This window comes from Meleagris gallopavo, chromosome 4, assembly GCF_000146605.3.
Source record: "Meleagris gallopavo isolate NT-WF06-2002-E0010 breed Aviagen turkey brand Nicholas breeding stock chromosome 4, Turkey_5.1, whole genome shotgun sequence".
Taxonomy (NCBI): Eukaryota; Metazoa; Chordata; class Aves; order Galliformes; family Phasianidae; genus Meleagris; species Meleagris gallopavo.
In genome coordinates this window covers 14,252,595-14,268,995 of record NC_015014.2, presented here as the reverse complement: position 1 = coordinate 14,268,995, position 16,401 = coordinate 14,252,595, and the positions used below count along the sequence as shown (strand labels likewise).

The window sequence follows — 16,401 nt, the reverse complement described above, 5'->3', positions numbered from 1 at the left end:
ACAGCCCCAGGCCTTCACCTAAATATAAAAGTTATTTTCATTGACACCTGCCATCTTCATAATATTTATATTTGGATTGCTTCAGCAGTCACGAGCTCAGGATATGTTCTTGTCTGTATGCTTTCTTTGTAGGTATCTACAGGCTTGGGTAAATCAGGAGAGTCTGATGGTAATGGAGAGGAAAATACGTATTCTTGCAAATAAGCCTCAAAAGCTGCTCATGATCTAACTGTCAAAAGAAATGATATTGGCTAAACTGGGATGCTAAAGGACTAAGAGTTTCTTCTAGGACTAACAAGATACCTGTTTAAGCACAAGAATGAATCTAGTGGCTGCCTGTGCCAATGTAGTTTGGAATACAGGTTTTTTCTGTGTATTACCATATCTTCAAGGATTGTTGCATACAGGTGTAAAACTGTTTTCATCGTGCAATAATTTGAATAGTCACCAACATTTACTTGAATTTTGCCAGTTTTAACTAGGTTTTATTTTAAAATGACATTCCCCTGCGTTACTTCTGCCTCTCCTGCCATCACTGTTCATGCTTGTGTCCTCTTGTTCCCTCCTCTCCTTATATCAGTGGGCTTTCTAGCTTTCTGCATTGCTGTTATTTGTTTCATATTAATTGGGGTCACAAAGCAAAACTGGCTAACACTCAGTTTTTTTTTTCTTGTGATCCTTCCAGCAGTAAAACACTCAATACACAACAAACTCATTCTGCTTTAAATAGCTTGAACATGAGTAACTTATTGGGGCCTGAAAAAAAATTAGCATCAGTATGTCTGATGCAAGAGGTGTGACTGAGGGGTTGTGCCTTTCACGGTGTTTCAAAATCTGGTTGCAAATCACCTTTGTCACCAAGAGTGACAAACAACTGCAGCTGCTTTCAGTAGGAAATGGAAATATCTTATACTCGAAGGACAAAATTCCCTGGCTGTTTGGAAGTTAGCAAGACATTAAATGTTGATGTTCACTCTCAGCCATTTGTGCTTTCTACCCATGCTGTTCCTACTTTCTCCAAAAAGGTTTTAAGCACCTCCTCTTGTATCCTAGGCAGAGGCTGTGTGTCAGGCTACTCAAAAAGCCGTTCAACTAGTTTGTCATAATGTAGTTGTGTCGTTTCCTTCCAAGCTGTGCTTCAAGCAGCTCCCATCTAGCAATGCAAAATAACTGCTTGAAGAGCTCTTGTTTTTTTGTTCCTTTTTTTTTTTTTTTTTTCCAGCTCCCAGAAGCTTAATCTGTGTTGAAAGTTAATTGGATTTTCTTTCGTATCATTTTTATTGCAAGGTGGTCCAATGGTTTTGTGTAGGTTTAGCTATAAAGAAGTTCCTCCTATTCTATGCAGCATCTTGCATTACTCTATTCATTTGACACATATATCTGAGCGCCTTCCAGAACTGCATTTAAGCATAATGACTAACATCTGTCACACAGCAGTTGTTCTTTCTTTCATTCTCTTCCTCAAAAAAGCTGGATGTGCCAATGCAGCCCTGGTATTTTTAACATAAATTAATTATCCATTCTGTTCTGCATTAATGTCCTAAAGGGTGAGCTGAAGCACATCTTGTGCTAACAGAAGCAGACCTTGACAGCTTCACAGCCAGAAGCAAACCAGAAGACTTTTGGGCACCCAGGTAGCAAAGTTGAGCATTTGCACAGAAGGTTGGCATTGCACCAGAGGAGAACTTTCCTCCTCAAACTTCACCTAGCTCTGAATGCTGGGGGAGGACAAGGAGCATCGAGGTTTTTGCTGTTACTGTGTTTGTGAATAATCTGATGCAAAAAAGATCTCACCTCCAGAGAGCAAATGAAAAGCCAAAGACAACCCTAAGTTCAGGCAGAGGAGCTCGAGTAGGTAAGGCAGGTGCTATCTGGTCATGTTACTGAGTTTGTAAGCCTATGTTCACACCAAATACCTTTCCAGTCACTTCTGTCTCCCTGGCTCCACCTTATCTGGCAGGTTATCACTTTGCGCACCTCTCTGGAAAATGAAGGTATTTGTTTTATGTGTTTCTAGCTTCTAAATGCTCTCTGGCAAGTGAATTTTGTCAATGAGTGTGAATTTAGCTCATTCATCTCTAGTTCCACCCATAATCATAAAAAAAGATTTTACTGAGAAGTCTTCTAAAGCTGTAGTATCCTCACAATTGCTTTTATTTCTCTCACAAAAGGCTGGTGAAGCACCTTGCTGCAGGCAGCAGTGATCTGCTGCAAATGGAAGAAGCCCCCTGATGCCCATTGGCAGATTTAGAGCATGTACTGCAAACCCAGAGATTATAGGCTAAAGTTTTCTGTTAATCTTTAAAGTACTGAAGACAGCTTTTTAACTTTGATCCGGTTTCATAATGCTTCAACCTGGCAGAATTAGGAAAATAGCTTTTTGGCTCAAACCCTTACTTAGAAAGCTGAGAACAAGCACAGCGTTCGATGAGGTGAACCAAGCTTTATTCCTGTTACCTTGGAACATATCTTTTCAATTGGTATTCTTTCTCTCCATCTGTCTGCAAAACATCAAGGTCACTAGAGCAGTGTAGATAGCAGCCTGTGTCTGACATTCTTTGGTGTTAACCATTCCAATGGCTAAAAGCATCCTGTTCTGCAGCCTGCATGTACTTACACAGCTATTGTGTGGACAGTGGGAATTTGGGAGCACACAGATGCTAACTGTGGGTTGAGGGGAGTTTCTGTGAGGTTGGAGGTCACGCTGCAGCAAAGCAGCAGTTATTTAGCTTAGCAGTTATTTAGTGACTCTCACTTATTCACTCTATGATGATTCTCATGTCAAGTAGGGTTGCACAAAGTAGTTATTTAGGGCAGATTTGATCACACACTTGTTGTAGACTAACTGCTGACTAACACGCTGACTGTTAGTGTGCAGAATCTTACCTGTAGTCAACATGCAACAGCTTCCCCAGGGATAAGCATTTCTGCATCTACTAAGAATACTACTCTGAGCTTAGACTATTGCTTCTTATCACAATTTTATGTTGTGGCTCGATCCTTCGTTATATGTTACTGTAGTTCTATTTCTCTGAAGGCAGAAGTAGACTGCAGTCTTGAAGTACACATTTTGAGTTAAACACTGCCATTCAAATTGGTCGCAAAATGATTGAAGTTGCTTCTTTCTGTGCACATAACGGCAAGTCCATAACACATCATCTTGGGAATCAGCCCGAGGAGCTAGCCAAATTAATAAATTTAGGTATGTAGAATGAGCATAGCCACAGCAAAGTAGATACAAAGATGCTAAGATAAGAGCTGTGCATCTGCCAATCTTCAATTCACTCTCTTGTAGTCCTGCTCTGGCTCCAGGTTTTGCAGTGGGTGATGATAGTGAAGGGAACCACCAGGATGAGGTACCATCAAAGCCTCCCCATGGGACCTGGGTCAAAGTGGCAATGAAGGGATGATGCTCCAGCTGGGCTTGAGCTTGTGTATATAAAGAGTGGGAGGGAGGTGGAAGAGGAACTGCACTGTACTTGGACATTTACAGGAGACTGCCCCTTATCACTGCATCTCATGAGCTCCGCTGCTGCTGTTGAGCAGGACAAAAAGCAGGAGACAAGAGATCCTGAAACCCAGGATTATATTAACCCAGTGAGCAAAGAACAGGAAAGGTGAAAACAGATCTGTTTTGGATACTGCAGGAGCACAACTATTTCAGCCTTCCTTCACTATCTAATAGAATTCTGGAGGAAGGCGATCACTCTGGGGAGTATGTGGACATTTCTGTCCGTGGGATCTGAAAGTGATGGCATGCAATTGGTGTGTATGTTTATTGCATTCCAGCCCCTGGCTTCAGTAACAGCATTTTCTACTTATACCAGCTCAGGCATCTCTTAGCACTCTTGAGGGTGACCCTTTGAGTTAACTAGTGATAGGTTTCTTCTGGCTCTGTCTTACAAACAAACAAACAAATAAATAAATAAATGGAGAAAGTGCTGGAAACTCTAAATCTAGTAAAGAAATGGACACTTTTGCTGGCTAAGGTATAAAGGAGAAGATATCATGTCAAAAGTTTTCCTGTACTCCCCCCAGAAGAGGAACAGAAAAGTTAGAGGAGGAGGCTACTTTCACATTGGTGAAAGGTAGAAGTGAAGACTAGGCTGTGGTTTAGATATCATAGACTGCACAACAGCTTTCTGGGGTAGGACTGAGGTACTGCTCGTGTAGTCTGTCTCTGAACCTCTTTTTGATATAGGCCCTTAAAAGCCATCCAGCAGAGAGACTCAGCCTTCCTTGCCTCTCCGTGCTGAGGAAGAGAAATCATGATCTAGGGTATCTTCTTACCCTACTCAGCTTCTTAGGCTCTTAACAATGTGAAGAAGCTCACATCCTCTTCCATTCTGCTTCATTACACATGACGTTCACAAGTCTGGATGACACAGAAAGCACACATTTGACTGTATTGCCCTGTTTTTTTAGGTTGTAATGAATTTTAACTTTTCACAGCAATGGACTTGCTATTTTTTAGTTGCATACAAGTGACTCATTTCCCTCTTAAAATAGAGCGGAAAAAGAAAATGAAAAAAAAAAATTAGCTAAATGCCCATGCTTGCTTTCAGAGCCTGAGGGGTGCATTGGATTAACACCTGAGGGATGGTTTGCCATTGCAGTATTTGGGCATTGACGTGAGCACAGCAAATGCAGCAGCAGCCTTGCTCTTTGTCCATGCTGCAACCCTGCAGCAGCCCTTGACCTGCTATGATACATCCTGGGGCTGCCCTCTGCAGTTGCTCAAACCCCTTGCCAGCCTCTTCCTCTTTGCAGCTGTGAGGCTGTGCACAAGAGGACAAGCAGGAGACAACAACATGGGTGTTTTTCACTTGCCTCAGTCTAAACACCAGCCTCTTCTTGGCATCCAGTCTTCCAGGAGCCTTTTTTGCAGTCATTCTTGCCAAAACTCTAGCAGAGATCTTTTATCCTGCCCAGCTCACAAGCCTTGGCAACTGAAGCAATCCCAGCCAGCTATGCGATGCAGCTCCACAATGCTAAATATTACCAGTTTCAGAAAATGTGACTCCGACAGAAGGCTTGGACTATAAGTTAGCAAGAACGTGCATTTTTTGGTATGCATTTACAGGGGGGGTTCACTTAAACCTTCCCCAAAAGGCTTTCAAGCCAGACAGCTATTTTTTTTTTAATGTATTTATTAAAAAATAAAAATTAGTAGGTTTGTACTAGTAAAACCTAGAACTCTCTTTTACCAGTGAAGGATTTTTTCCCTCCTCCTTGAATTTTGTATGGATGAAGAAACTAATGCAAAATAAGAGTTGCAATATCAAAGGAGATCAGAATAAAGTGTTCCTCTGGATGGAGTTTGATGCAATTTTAAGCTCCTTGTAGAAGATTGGCTGTGAAGGTGAACTAATTTGGGCTGAAAAAGCTGTTGCTGTTAAACTATATTGGGTATGCTTCAGTAGATGGTCCAAAATAGTTTGTTTTTTTTTAAACCACCTCTGACATCTAGGAAAGATAAATGTATTTTTGTCTTAGATTGAAGGTGTGATTCTTGCCGGAAGAAACTCACATTTTTTAGAAACCATCTCAGAAAGACATTTAAAGCGAAAAATATTGTACGGAAGCCTAAAAAGAACAAAACAGAAATCAGAGATCTGAGTCAGCACCAGGCCACCATGTGCGGAGATTTATGGCTAAGTTAGTTACGAGTTGTGACCCACCTGCCTGCATTCCTGGCCATTCCCAGGCTCAGTCTGGTGCCTGCATGCAGAGCCCCTGACCAAGGCTGGCCCCTCTCACTCTCCTGCATGGTGCTGGTGCTGCAGCATTGGAACTAGGCAAGAACTCGAGTTGGAGGGCTGCATTTTGGGGGCTCTCTGGTCCTGATGTAACATTTGGTCACTGGCTGATGTCAAGTAAAGACCTTGCTTTCTGCCAAGCTAAACCCTCCACTGTTTCAACTGCACCTTACCCTCTTTTCTTTCTACTGAAAGATACTGTACATACTGCTCAGCAGCTGCTGCATTTAATTCCAGAAGCTGTAGTTGGGGGCAGGCAAAGTGATCTACATACAACCTCCACCTTACTCATAAGCATACATTACAAAGCTTAGCCATTAATAAAATGTTTTGCTTTCAACGTGCGGTCCCTGTGGTCCAATGTTCCCATTGTCAGGCTCCACTGTTACAGAAGCTCAATATATCGGTGTTCTCTGGCTGCCTTCAGTTTCATAATGCTGGATGCAGACCACAATGCCCAGCTATGTGGGTGGGTATCCAGCTAGGACTAGAAAGCAGATAGTTATTTAATGCTTCTAAGCTTAGAAAATGCACCAAGGCTATGAAGTTAGAGTTCAGGTGTCCTTATGTGCCTGCTGACTTTTTATTTTCTGCTGCTTCAATGCTTGCTGTGTTAGAGGGGTTGTGAAGGCAGCATCCCTCAGTAGAAGGAGCAGCAGCTGTGGCTAGAAGGTCCTGTAAATGAATTTATCACATATGCATCACTCCCCTGGGTGCACTTCCAGCTTCACTGGGACTGGTATCCAGGTGGCCACACAAGGGGCGGTTCTTTCTGTCTTTCTTGGCCATAAACCAAAGTTGCAGGCTGCTTTCCCCATGTGATTGTCTCACCATGCAGCTTTGGGTGTAGGTTGTTTCTCACTGCTCTGTGAACCTAGTGCTTGGTTTTCTTCATCCCTTTATGAACCATTCCAAGAGTTCATGATTTTTTTTCTTATACAGAAAAAGAAACATTTCTCTGTCATCCTATGTGATGGATATTTTTGTGCAGGGACAAGATGCTTCTCATCCAGATGTAAATAATCATGTAAGTGCAGAAAGTCTAAAGCCTACTGCATTTTTTTGAATATCATTTTGTTTTACACATCATTAATGCTTTTACTGAGAAGATGTTTCACTTATACATAATTTAAAAGGCATATGATTTTCCTGCTCTATGCTGAAAGCGTGCATTTCAAAGCACAAATTTCAGAGTGCTATTTTTGTGGGTTGCATTAGATTCGTAGCTGGTATGAGTTGAACTGGACACAGTTTCCCATACTCAAGGCTCATAATGTTTAATTTCCACGTGCCAGTGTGCACACACCCCTGCTGGAGCTGAAATTAGGCTCCTTCCATGCAGATTGGTGTGGGCTCAGTTTGGCACATCTCAGTCTTCAGGCACCATCTCCACGCTTCTGGGAGTTTTCCAGCTAGAGGATCTATGGAGCTGTAGTAGTGTGTATCTGCATTCATGCCTTTTTTGGGCAGTGATAAGACAGCCTCTTCATGAAGATTGCCATTTTGTAAATAAGCTTCTTCTCAAGCACCACCACTAGGACTACAAAAGATGGATGATTATTTCTTCTCGGAATTGGTTTTCCACTGCAGGATCTGGATTTTGTTAATTTGCATATAATTAAAAATGGCCCTGTGTCCTCAGTTTGCATTATGCCTGTGGTACTGAGCAATCTTGGATCATGTTTTACTCCGCACTATGCTGTGTCTGGGAATCACTTTATTCGTCACTGAAAATCAGCTTTTAATTGTGGCATACGGCTATCTGCAGGCTTTGATGCAGCAAAAGCCTCTGCCTCCAAAAATAAAACGTTGCTTCGCATAAACTTTCAAATGAGTTGTTTTTTAGAGACTGGGAACGTTGCCAAGAATATATGCATGAAAATCAAGCATGCTGACTAAAGCATGAATTTATCGATGCCTTTAAAAACCAGGTCTGAGTAGCACTTGGGCTGCAGGTAAGTTTGCAGGCTGTATGGTTTTCTGCAACACTTCTGTGCAACACCAACCTGCTGTGAAAAGCCTGACAGTCTGTTTGCTTTCCTGTGTGCGATCCCAAAGGACAGCAGGTGCTGCTATGCCAGGGCAGCGGTGAGACGGTCCCAGCACAGCATGAGAGGCAGCCTGTGTACTGCTATTCTTGGAGAAAGTGTGGAACAGCTGTGGTTTTTAAAAATGGCTGCAGTCCAGGTAGAGGTGAAATTGCAAGGAGTTGCAGGCATCGGGAAGCAAAAATATAGCACACTTGGACACCTTCCTTGGGACAGCAGCGTGGAAAACTACCCTGCAATTTGCTGCAGTTTTCTAGCATCAGATTTATTACCCATTGATTATCATTTACCAAAAAATCTTTACTATCAGAAAAGAACACACATCAAAAAAATGACTGGGAAAATGAGTAATTTTTGTACTGTACTTTCCATGCTGGCACATTTTCAGTACATACAGTGTTTGGTTTTGGTCTCAACACTGAGATCAGTGGTCCTGAAACCAAATATTTTCCATGTATCTACATGCAAAAGATGGTAAAACATTGCAAGATCTGCACAGTGCATGTGATAAGAAGCATGGAAATTTCTTCTTTGCCCAGCATGATGTACAATAACTGCTCGTAATCTTGCATGTCTCCATCACTCCATGAAAACAAAGATGTGCAAGTTTGCACGCTTGTTCCTTGGTGAGCTTTGTGTGGGAGAGGGCTCTGTCTGCATCAGGCCAGCTTAGACGTTCAGTAGCTGCTGCCTGCAGCAGCTCAGAGGGTTGAAACACAAAAGCCAAGGTCACAGGACAGATTCTTTCAGCAGTTTTCTTGTCTGGATCAACACTGCAGGTGCTGTGAAGCTGGTGCTTCCCATCCCCAACTCCCAGATCTTATCCAGACTTGTCTCTTTCTAGCTCTGTGTCTGCAAAGTAGGACCTGTGTTCTTAGTTCCAGGATGCCTCACCTTGGTTTTTCCTTGTTTAAGTACATGTCTTTGAAGCAACACTGGAGATCAGGACACTGTTTCTGAAATTCCTTTTCTCCTCCGGTATTAGTATTATTTGTTTCTCAAAAATCAATTCTCTGATGTTTGCTCACTGGTTTAGTACAGGAAAAGCTTTACAGTTGTACCTGGAACATCCCACTACACATGCAAGATGTGGTTCTCCATTTTGACAATCCAGGAGTGATTTACAGAACACGGAAAGTACCGCCAAACACAGACAGCAGCTTCTGACTGCAAACTTCAGCAAGCCAATACTTTCATTTTAAATAGAGCTTTCTCCATAAAGCTGTGCACTTGGCTGGCATGCATCAGGTATTGGACAGCTAGGGGTTGCCTAGTAAAACACTCGCAAAAGTTGACAACTATGCAAACAGAGCCTGAGAAGTTATGATGTTCAGTGATCTTTTTGTCAGGCTCCTGCTGAAACCTTTTGAGACATCTAAGCTTGACAGTTTGTTTATTCTCCTGAGGTCCTGCTACTCCAGCTTTCTACTCGTTCTCTCATACTCCCCTCAGTTTAGCTGCCTGGTTCTCGTAGGTCTGCTCTAGGTTGTCTGAGCTTTCAGCTCAACATGGTTATTCACAGGAAGAAAAGCCAACAGCTGGAATAGGAGAAGCAGAAGTCAGCATGCAGCGCTTCTTGTGTGTTTAAGGGGAAGAAAGGACAGCATCTGGTCTCTGTCAGGAAGAGTTCTCACCCAGCCTCCTTCAAGGAGCATGCAGAGCTGAGTGAAGGCAGACATCTTGACTGCCTGGTCCTATCTTCCTGCAGCTTCCTTCCTTCTTGCGTGTCTCCTGGCTTGTAGTCAGCCAACTGTGTGTTACAGCATGCTAGACATGTTAAGGTGATGTCTGCACATCCAAAGTCCTTCTTGGGGATGTTTTCCTTCATTAAAATGAAGATCGGACGTTAGGAACGTTGACATTTACTAGGCGGCTTTCATTGTCTTGTTCTTGCACTCACCTTTCACCATTTGGATGGTGAAGAGAGAAAAGCCGGCTTAACACGTAGTCAGAAAGCGAAAGTATAAAAGTATAGAAACAAACCCACCAGTAAGTACATAAATAGGCTAACTGTATGATAGCTTGTAAAAGGAGGCAGTCTGCAGCGTGACTCCTCTGTAAACTGCATGATAGCATTGGTGAAGCCTGCTGCAGACACTCGGCAGGCTTCCCAGGGTTGCTTTTGCTAGACTTTGAGTATCATAGTTGCAGAGACTTGTACCTGTTCTGAGAGACTCTTGTTTTTTTCGTACGCTGTGGCCCTTTGCTTTCTGAATCGGTTCATAGTGATGGAGTTAATGGAGCTGTTCTTTATCGTAACCTAAAAGGTGTCAGTTGTTTGCTTGTATGTGTTCACAAGCTGACCCGTAGCGTTATGCATCCCTGAAATGGTGTGATTTGAAGCACTTTTGGTGTGGCATGTACAGTTGCAGTGCCATCTGGTTTTGATTTCATCCCTAGCTATCACACACGTTCTCCCCATGTTTTGGACACTGAACCAAACAAACTTTAAAACTAGCACTTTAAGTACTAGTGGTCACTTTGCTTCTGACTATATTGAGCACTGCACTTTTGTAAGTACTATTAGCACTGAGTTTTGAACCACTTTTTTTCCCCAGTCTATTTAGTCTCTTACACACGGTGTTAATTACTTAGGGGCCATCAGAAGATAATTTTGAGGTGTATGTGACCACTGTCTGGTGCCTAATTTCTACTGCATATCTCTTAGCAATTTTATAAATGAGAGAAATGAAACCGTCAGAGATTGTTTTTACCTAATAGACTGAGCATCTGTATCATTGACATCCAGGCAGATGTGGCTGCTGTAAACTTTGAGGTCAATCAGAGAACCAAGCGCATGGTTGTTTTTAACACCAAAGATATAGGAGAAATCTCAAAAGGGATTGGGATAGTGCAAGATGATATAATTTACTCTTTGATTTGCACGGACAGTAGGATGTGAAACAGAACCAAAGCCAAGAGTATGTGGCAGATACTCTCGGTTTTGGTAGGAGAACCCAGTCTGCAGTAGCAGGTTAGGTCAGTGGGAAAGCTAACTTGAAATTGCTTGTAGATGCAGATATCAGTAACAACTGCGCTCAAGCCACTGCAATACAAGCCATCATTGTGCCTGTACTGAAAGTGCTGTTGGGATTGTTGTGGCTGAAACTACAAAAAAAAAAAAAAGGATTTAAAGGATTTGCAAATGTTTTAGACGATGGAGCATATAACCACTGGGTTTGCTGTTGAGATTGGAGAGAAGTATTAGGAGCTTAGCAAGTCGCATGGCAAGAAGCCATGTCAATGTGCTTTCCTATCCTTGTTAGATTCCTATTTCAGCATGGCTGGTGTGGGACCTGAATTGCCAGTTCTCCAGCAAAAAAGCAATGGGATAGAGTTTGTCCCAAATGGCAAAGTCATAATTCTCTAGGATTTGGCCCTGGGTGATGATCCTCAGGATGCACAATGTTCCAGGTTTTGATATTCCAAACCATATCCTTTCAACCCACTGATGTCTTTTGCTTCTCTAAAAGCCATCGTGGATATACTGCAGCAACAAGTAAACCACGGTGCTCGCAAGGGTTCTGTGCATCCTTCCCAATGAAGTATCATGCATGAGGCCCACAAGGGAACCCTTCCATTGGAGCCTTTCCTTGGCAATGCTCCTGGATGGGATTTGCTCCTTGGTGACATGAGTGGGGGGGAAAACTCCATCAGTGCAGTCAATTGCTTGATGGAAGAGAGATGAATTAGGTCTTCTCCTTCACTTTTAGCAAGCAGCTGTGGTGGAAATAACCTCCAGTGGAAAAAAAATGTGATAATTTTGCTTGTTTCAGCAGATGAAGTCTTGTTCTGACCAGCTGGTTTTGCTTTGGTTCAACCTAGGCTTTCTTCTCCAATAGAGCGTTATGGGTTTCGGTATTCATTCAGAATTGAAAGTGGTTAAAAAGCAACAAGCTCCGAGCAGCCCAAAGTGTTATGCTTTTATATTCTCCATTGTGTGATTTTAAAGTGGAAATGTACATAGATTCCAGACTTTTCCTCTCCTGGCCAAATTAACCCTGCACATCTAGCTTTAAAGAACTAGCATCCAGTGGCTCGGTTGCTCTCTCAGTACCCTGGCGCTAGTTGATGAGAGGCCACTCAGAAAGGCTCACAGAGGGCCTTGGCCCCTCTGGCTGGCGCTGGGACTCAGTGGGATGCTTTTCAATACTTGAGCCCACATTCTGTCATCTTTTGGGGAGCTGAGTGCTTTCTTTCCTTCTGGGGAAAGGAAGCTGGCAAGGAAGAGAGACGTAGAACAGGTCTCTGTGTTTTTTTCCACAGGTGTAGTTTTTTGCCCCTCCGAGTTGGCATCTCGTCCTTCGGGAAGGTAAAGTTAAGCATTTTCTGCTGCACGGCACACATAAGGCCTGAATGTAATGCATAGCACAGCACCTCTTTCTCGGGAAGGACCTTTAAGCAGAAGACGGTTCTTTTAGGGGATTTCAGTTGCTTAGGTTTGAGGCAGCTCATGGGAAGTGCATTGAAATGGCACACGGACGATGTTTTACTGACCTTTTCTTTCTCTCCAGCAGAGACATTTTTAATTTCTTTCCATAGTTTAGAGCTCTTTCCCAAAAGTATTTCCCGGCCCATGTGAATGACCTTGAAATGAGTCAAGTTTATCGAACAAATTGTGCATTGCAGGAAGCAGTCTCCAAATGCACACACACCCATGCACCCATCAGTGTGTATGTGCATGTACATGTGTGCACATATACCTACAGAAGAGAATTTATTTTCCCCAGCTGTTCTTTTTGTGGTATTATTATTATTATTATTATTTTGGGGGTTTTTGATTTGTTTTCAGGATATTAACCAAGAGGTGTTTTAAATTAATGGCATGAAGAACCCTAAATGTAAATCTGAGTACATTGTGATGCTGATTAACAGATTTTTCTGAAACTTATGTGATGCTCAGTATTTTTCTTAGGGAGTTTTGTTTAATGTTAGATCACTGTTCTGAAGGATGTTGGTCCTACTGGAATCACACTAATGGAAATAAAATGCATGTGTTACAAGTGTAGAAACGGTGAAGAATTAAGTGTGAACTTACTGTACAATACCCATTCTGTTTTCAAACGATCTGTTTCGCTGTTCAGTAGTTAACATATAAAAATGCAAATGTACTGTAATTTAGCACTTTTTCAATTGACCCTGTTCTCACTATGCCAGAAGTAAGGAGCACTTCTGGGGCTGTCAGGACCTGTCTCTCCTGATGTGCAGACCCTGTGAAGCATGTCAGGAAAGGGTCAAGCTCTTCATCCTTCCTGCACATTTTGGTACCAGAATTGGCCAGAAGGAAAGAAAAGTGTGAGAGTCTCTTAGTCCCCTAGTGTTAACAGGGTGCAAAGTGTTACATGTTCCGTACTGTACTGAAAGGGTTGGTTGGTCAGTGACTGTATTGTACTGTATGACGACGCATAAATTGCCTTGTATTGTTTCTAATGGACTGTACCATGTCCCCCATGGATCTCCATGTCCCTGGTTTTTCAGCAATGATGCATGTTATCAGTTAGGTCCTACAACTCTGTGGTGCTAACTCTCCCATACCTGATGGTGCTTCTGTGGACACTAACTGAGGACATGCTGACCAGAGCTTGAAGTTTCACAGTATTTCTCCTCTGTTTGTACGAAGTGAACACACACACATTAAATGATAAACTTGAATTTGTTTCAAAGCATCATTGACAATCTAATGTTTTCTATGTGTGCTTTTATTTGGGATGGCTTTTCCAGAAAGCAGCTCTCTCCCCCTTGGTTTGCAGCCGCCCCTGTGCTCCAGTAGGCAATCCTGTCCCCTTTCTCCATAGCGAGCATAGGGCCAGGAGTTAGTGTGACTCTTCTGCCTTTGGAGGTGAGCTGCTTCCCCAGCAGTTCTCTGCGTGCTTATCTGTGCCTAAAAAGGACACCTGTGACCACTCCATCCCTAGGCAGGTGGGCACTGTGGTGCTGCTCCAACTCCTCCACAACCAAAAATGGAGTCTGTAGCAAGAATTGGCTTTTTATCAGAAGGAAGAGAACTACTGAAGAGGAGCTGGAGTTCCAACAGGCACCTCTGTCCTGTTGGGGGAGAGCCCACACATGCAGCCCCATTGGCAGAGGAGTCACTGTTGGTTCTGAAGCTTTATGGGCTGTTGGATGGTGTGGACAGACCCTTCCCATCCCAAGCCCCCCACATGAGCTGCTTTCTGGACAAAACAAAATCTGAATATATTTTATATCTATTTGAAAACAAAGTCTGATATTTACCCCTGTTACCAACTGAATTTGCATATTGTTGTTCGCCACAATATTTGTTCTGTCTTAAAATAAATTTGCTTACTTGTGTAGTCTGAACTGTCTGGTCTGATTCTTGTTGCCTGATGCACGATGCGGCTGTTTCAGGGTTCAGTCACTCAGAGTTGCCCTTACAGTGTCTCCCACGTGGGCACTTCCCACGAGTAAGCCAGGGAAATGTGTCTGCCTGTGAGGGGCAATAATATTAGCCAAGACCCAGAATATAAATCTGCCCCTCTTGGTTATCTCACATCTTCTCCCTAGGGCTTTTCAACCTTATGTCCTCTTTCACCAGTCTTTCATAATTACACCCTTCAAAATGGTAAGTGCACAACAGAAGAATCAGTGCATTTCAGTACACTTAAGTACAGTTAAGAGATTAGATCGTTATTAATGTTTTCATTGAGGTTAAGTAATTTCTGATGTTGGTGTTTTGCATTTGAGAAGGAAACGATTTATCGTGATGATGTCACTGAAAACAGCAGCCGATGAGCATCTAATGATGTTCACAGGAGAAGATGTAGCAAAATCTTTTCTTTCTCCTCAGTAAGGTGGACAACACCATCTTGGTTTTTAAGTGCCACACATTAGTAAGGCATTTGCATTGGTTACTAGAGATTGTACAAAGGAAGGCAGCACTCATAAGTGGTTGCAAACCTGTCTTCCCATGCATCTTCAGGTACAGAATCCAGTGTGAGTAGATGAAATTAAAAGAACAACAAAGCCTGTTCCTGCCCCCCAAAAATGCCCATTTATCTTCCTGTAGCCTCAAATGGGAGGCAGCAAGTTCTGCCCAGTCCCTGGGAGTGCCAAGCATCCTCACACCACCCTAAATAATGTATATTTGTTTCCTCAGATGATTTCCTGTGCCCCGTCAAGTACAACCCCCCAATACTGCCTCTCTCACTGTTGTCACAGTGGTGCTGGGACTCAGCAGAGCCACTGCAGAAGAGGTGTGCAAGGCTGTGTCGGGTGCTAGGGGTACCAAGCGTACCATGCCACATGGGGTGTGAATGTGAGGGGCCCCGCTGTGCACGGGTGATGTGCAGGGAGGAAATATAGGAGTGCTGGGAAGAATACCACACCAGCAGGACCTTGTGGAAGAGCTGGGTGGACCCGTCCTAGGTGCATACCTCTTTCCAGCATGTCAGCATCAACCGCTGTATTGTGTGGAGCCATCAGGTCCAGGTGGAAAACATCTTCAAGGTGTGTATCACAGTGAAGTTAAACTGCCCCTGGTGTCATCACCAAGAACCAGCTGGAAGCATTTGTAATTACAAATGCTTTATGTATCTGATTGCTCAAGTCTTAATTTATGAGTCTGAGAAGTAAAATACCCTCAGAACTCCTTTTTGGCGAGATAGTATGGGAGTCCCAGTGGGTTTCAGCAGCCCGGTGAGCAGTCCAGGGGCTCTCTTGGCTGAATTTTCCAAGCTTGTTCACAGCTCACAACAGGCATCGTTTTTAAGTACAGAAATGGCAGAAGCCCTTTAGGAGCAACTAAAAAAATGTATTTTTGTAAATATATTACTCCCTTTTACTTTGCTAAATGTATTTTTAGTTGAAAAGTTCACTAAAGGTGCACAGTGCTCTAAACCCTTTGATTTCCACCTTCACCGGAGGGAAAGAGAAGTTCAGCAACTCTGGTTGTTTCAGCCCATGGAAACTGAGGAAATTGCATATTGTCTGTCAGCATTATTAACAACGGGGAAAATGTTGGAACTCGTGCCCAAAAGACGCAGAAGATCCAAGGAGTTCGGTACGCTGCAGTACACAGAAATGCTCGTTTTTTGGTAGCGATCTCGAGCTGGCCGTGAGATGCTGTGTTAGGTACACGAGGGCACGTGCACACCAGTCCTGATCACGCTTGCCCCTAAGATACAACGTAAGGACTGTAAAACACGGCGCAGTTTAACACGTACCAGAGCTAGCCAAAAGACAGGGCCGTCTTATGGCGTTACTCCACATTTCCAAGGAACAGCACGTGCTGAGAACTCCTCTGCAGAAGGGCACGCAGCGCTGCACTACCCGCAGTGCCTCAAGGCTCCAGAGCACAGCCTCACCTCTCCGCCAGGCCACGGCCGCTACGGCAGCGGGGCGGCGCCTAACCGGGGGGCTCGGTGGGACTTCGCACCCCGCACAGCGCCGCGCAGCTCCAGAGACTGCAAGCCTCGTCTGCTTTCCGTAATTGACTCCGGTCTGCAAGGCGAGGCGTTTCGGCCACTCAGGCAGGAAGCAAAGCGACCGCCCGCAATGAAGCAGTAGAGCCGAGGTACCCCGTGTTCGCGGCGTCCTGCGATTCTGCGGCCCTGCTAGACGGCAGCGGCACCGCC

The 16,401-nt window shown here is 43.6% G+C and overlaps 1 protein-coding gene across 1 annotated transcript in view; it reads left to right on the top strand.

Annotated features, from left to right (window-relative positions):
* Positions 1 to 14,254, top strand: part of PURG (purine rich element binding protein G) — a 25,229-nt gene extending 10,975 nt beyond the window's left edge. Inside the window, exon 2 of the mRNA XM_010709600.3 lies at positions 12,074 to 14,254. Within this exon, the coding sequence (XP_010707902.1) occupies positions 12,074 to 12,176 (103 nt within the window). The 3' untranslated portion in view covers positions 12,177 to 14,254. The remainder of the gene's footprint in view (positions 1 to 12,073) is intronic.
* The last annotated feature ends 2,147 nt before the right edge of the window (positions 14,255 to 16,401 follow it).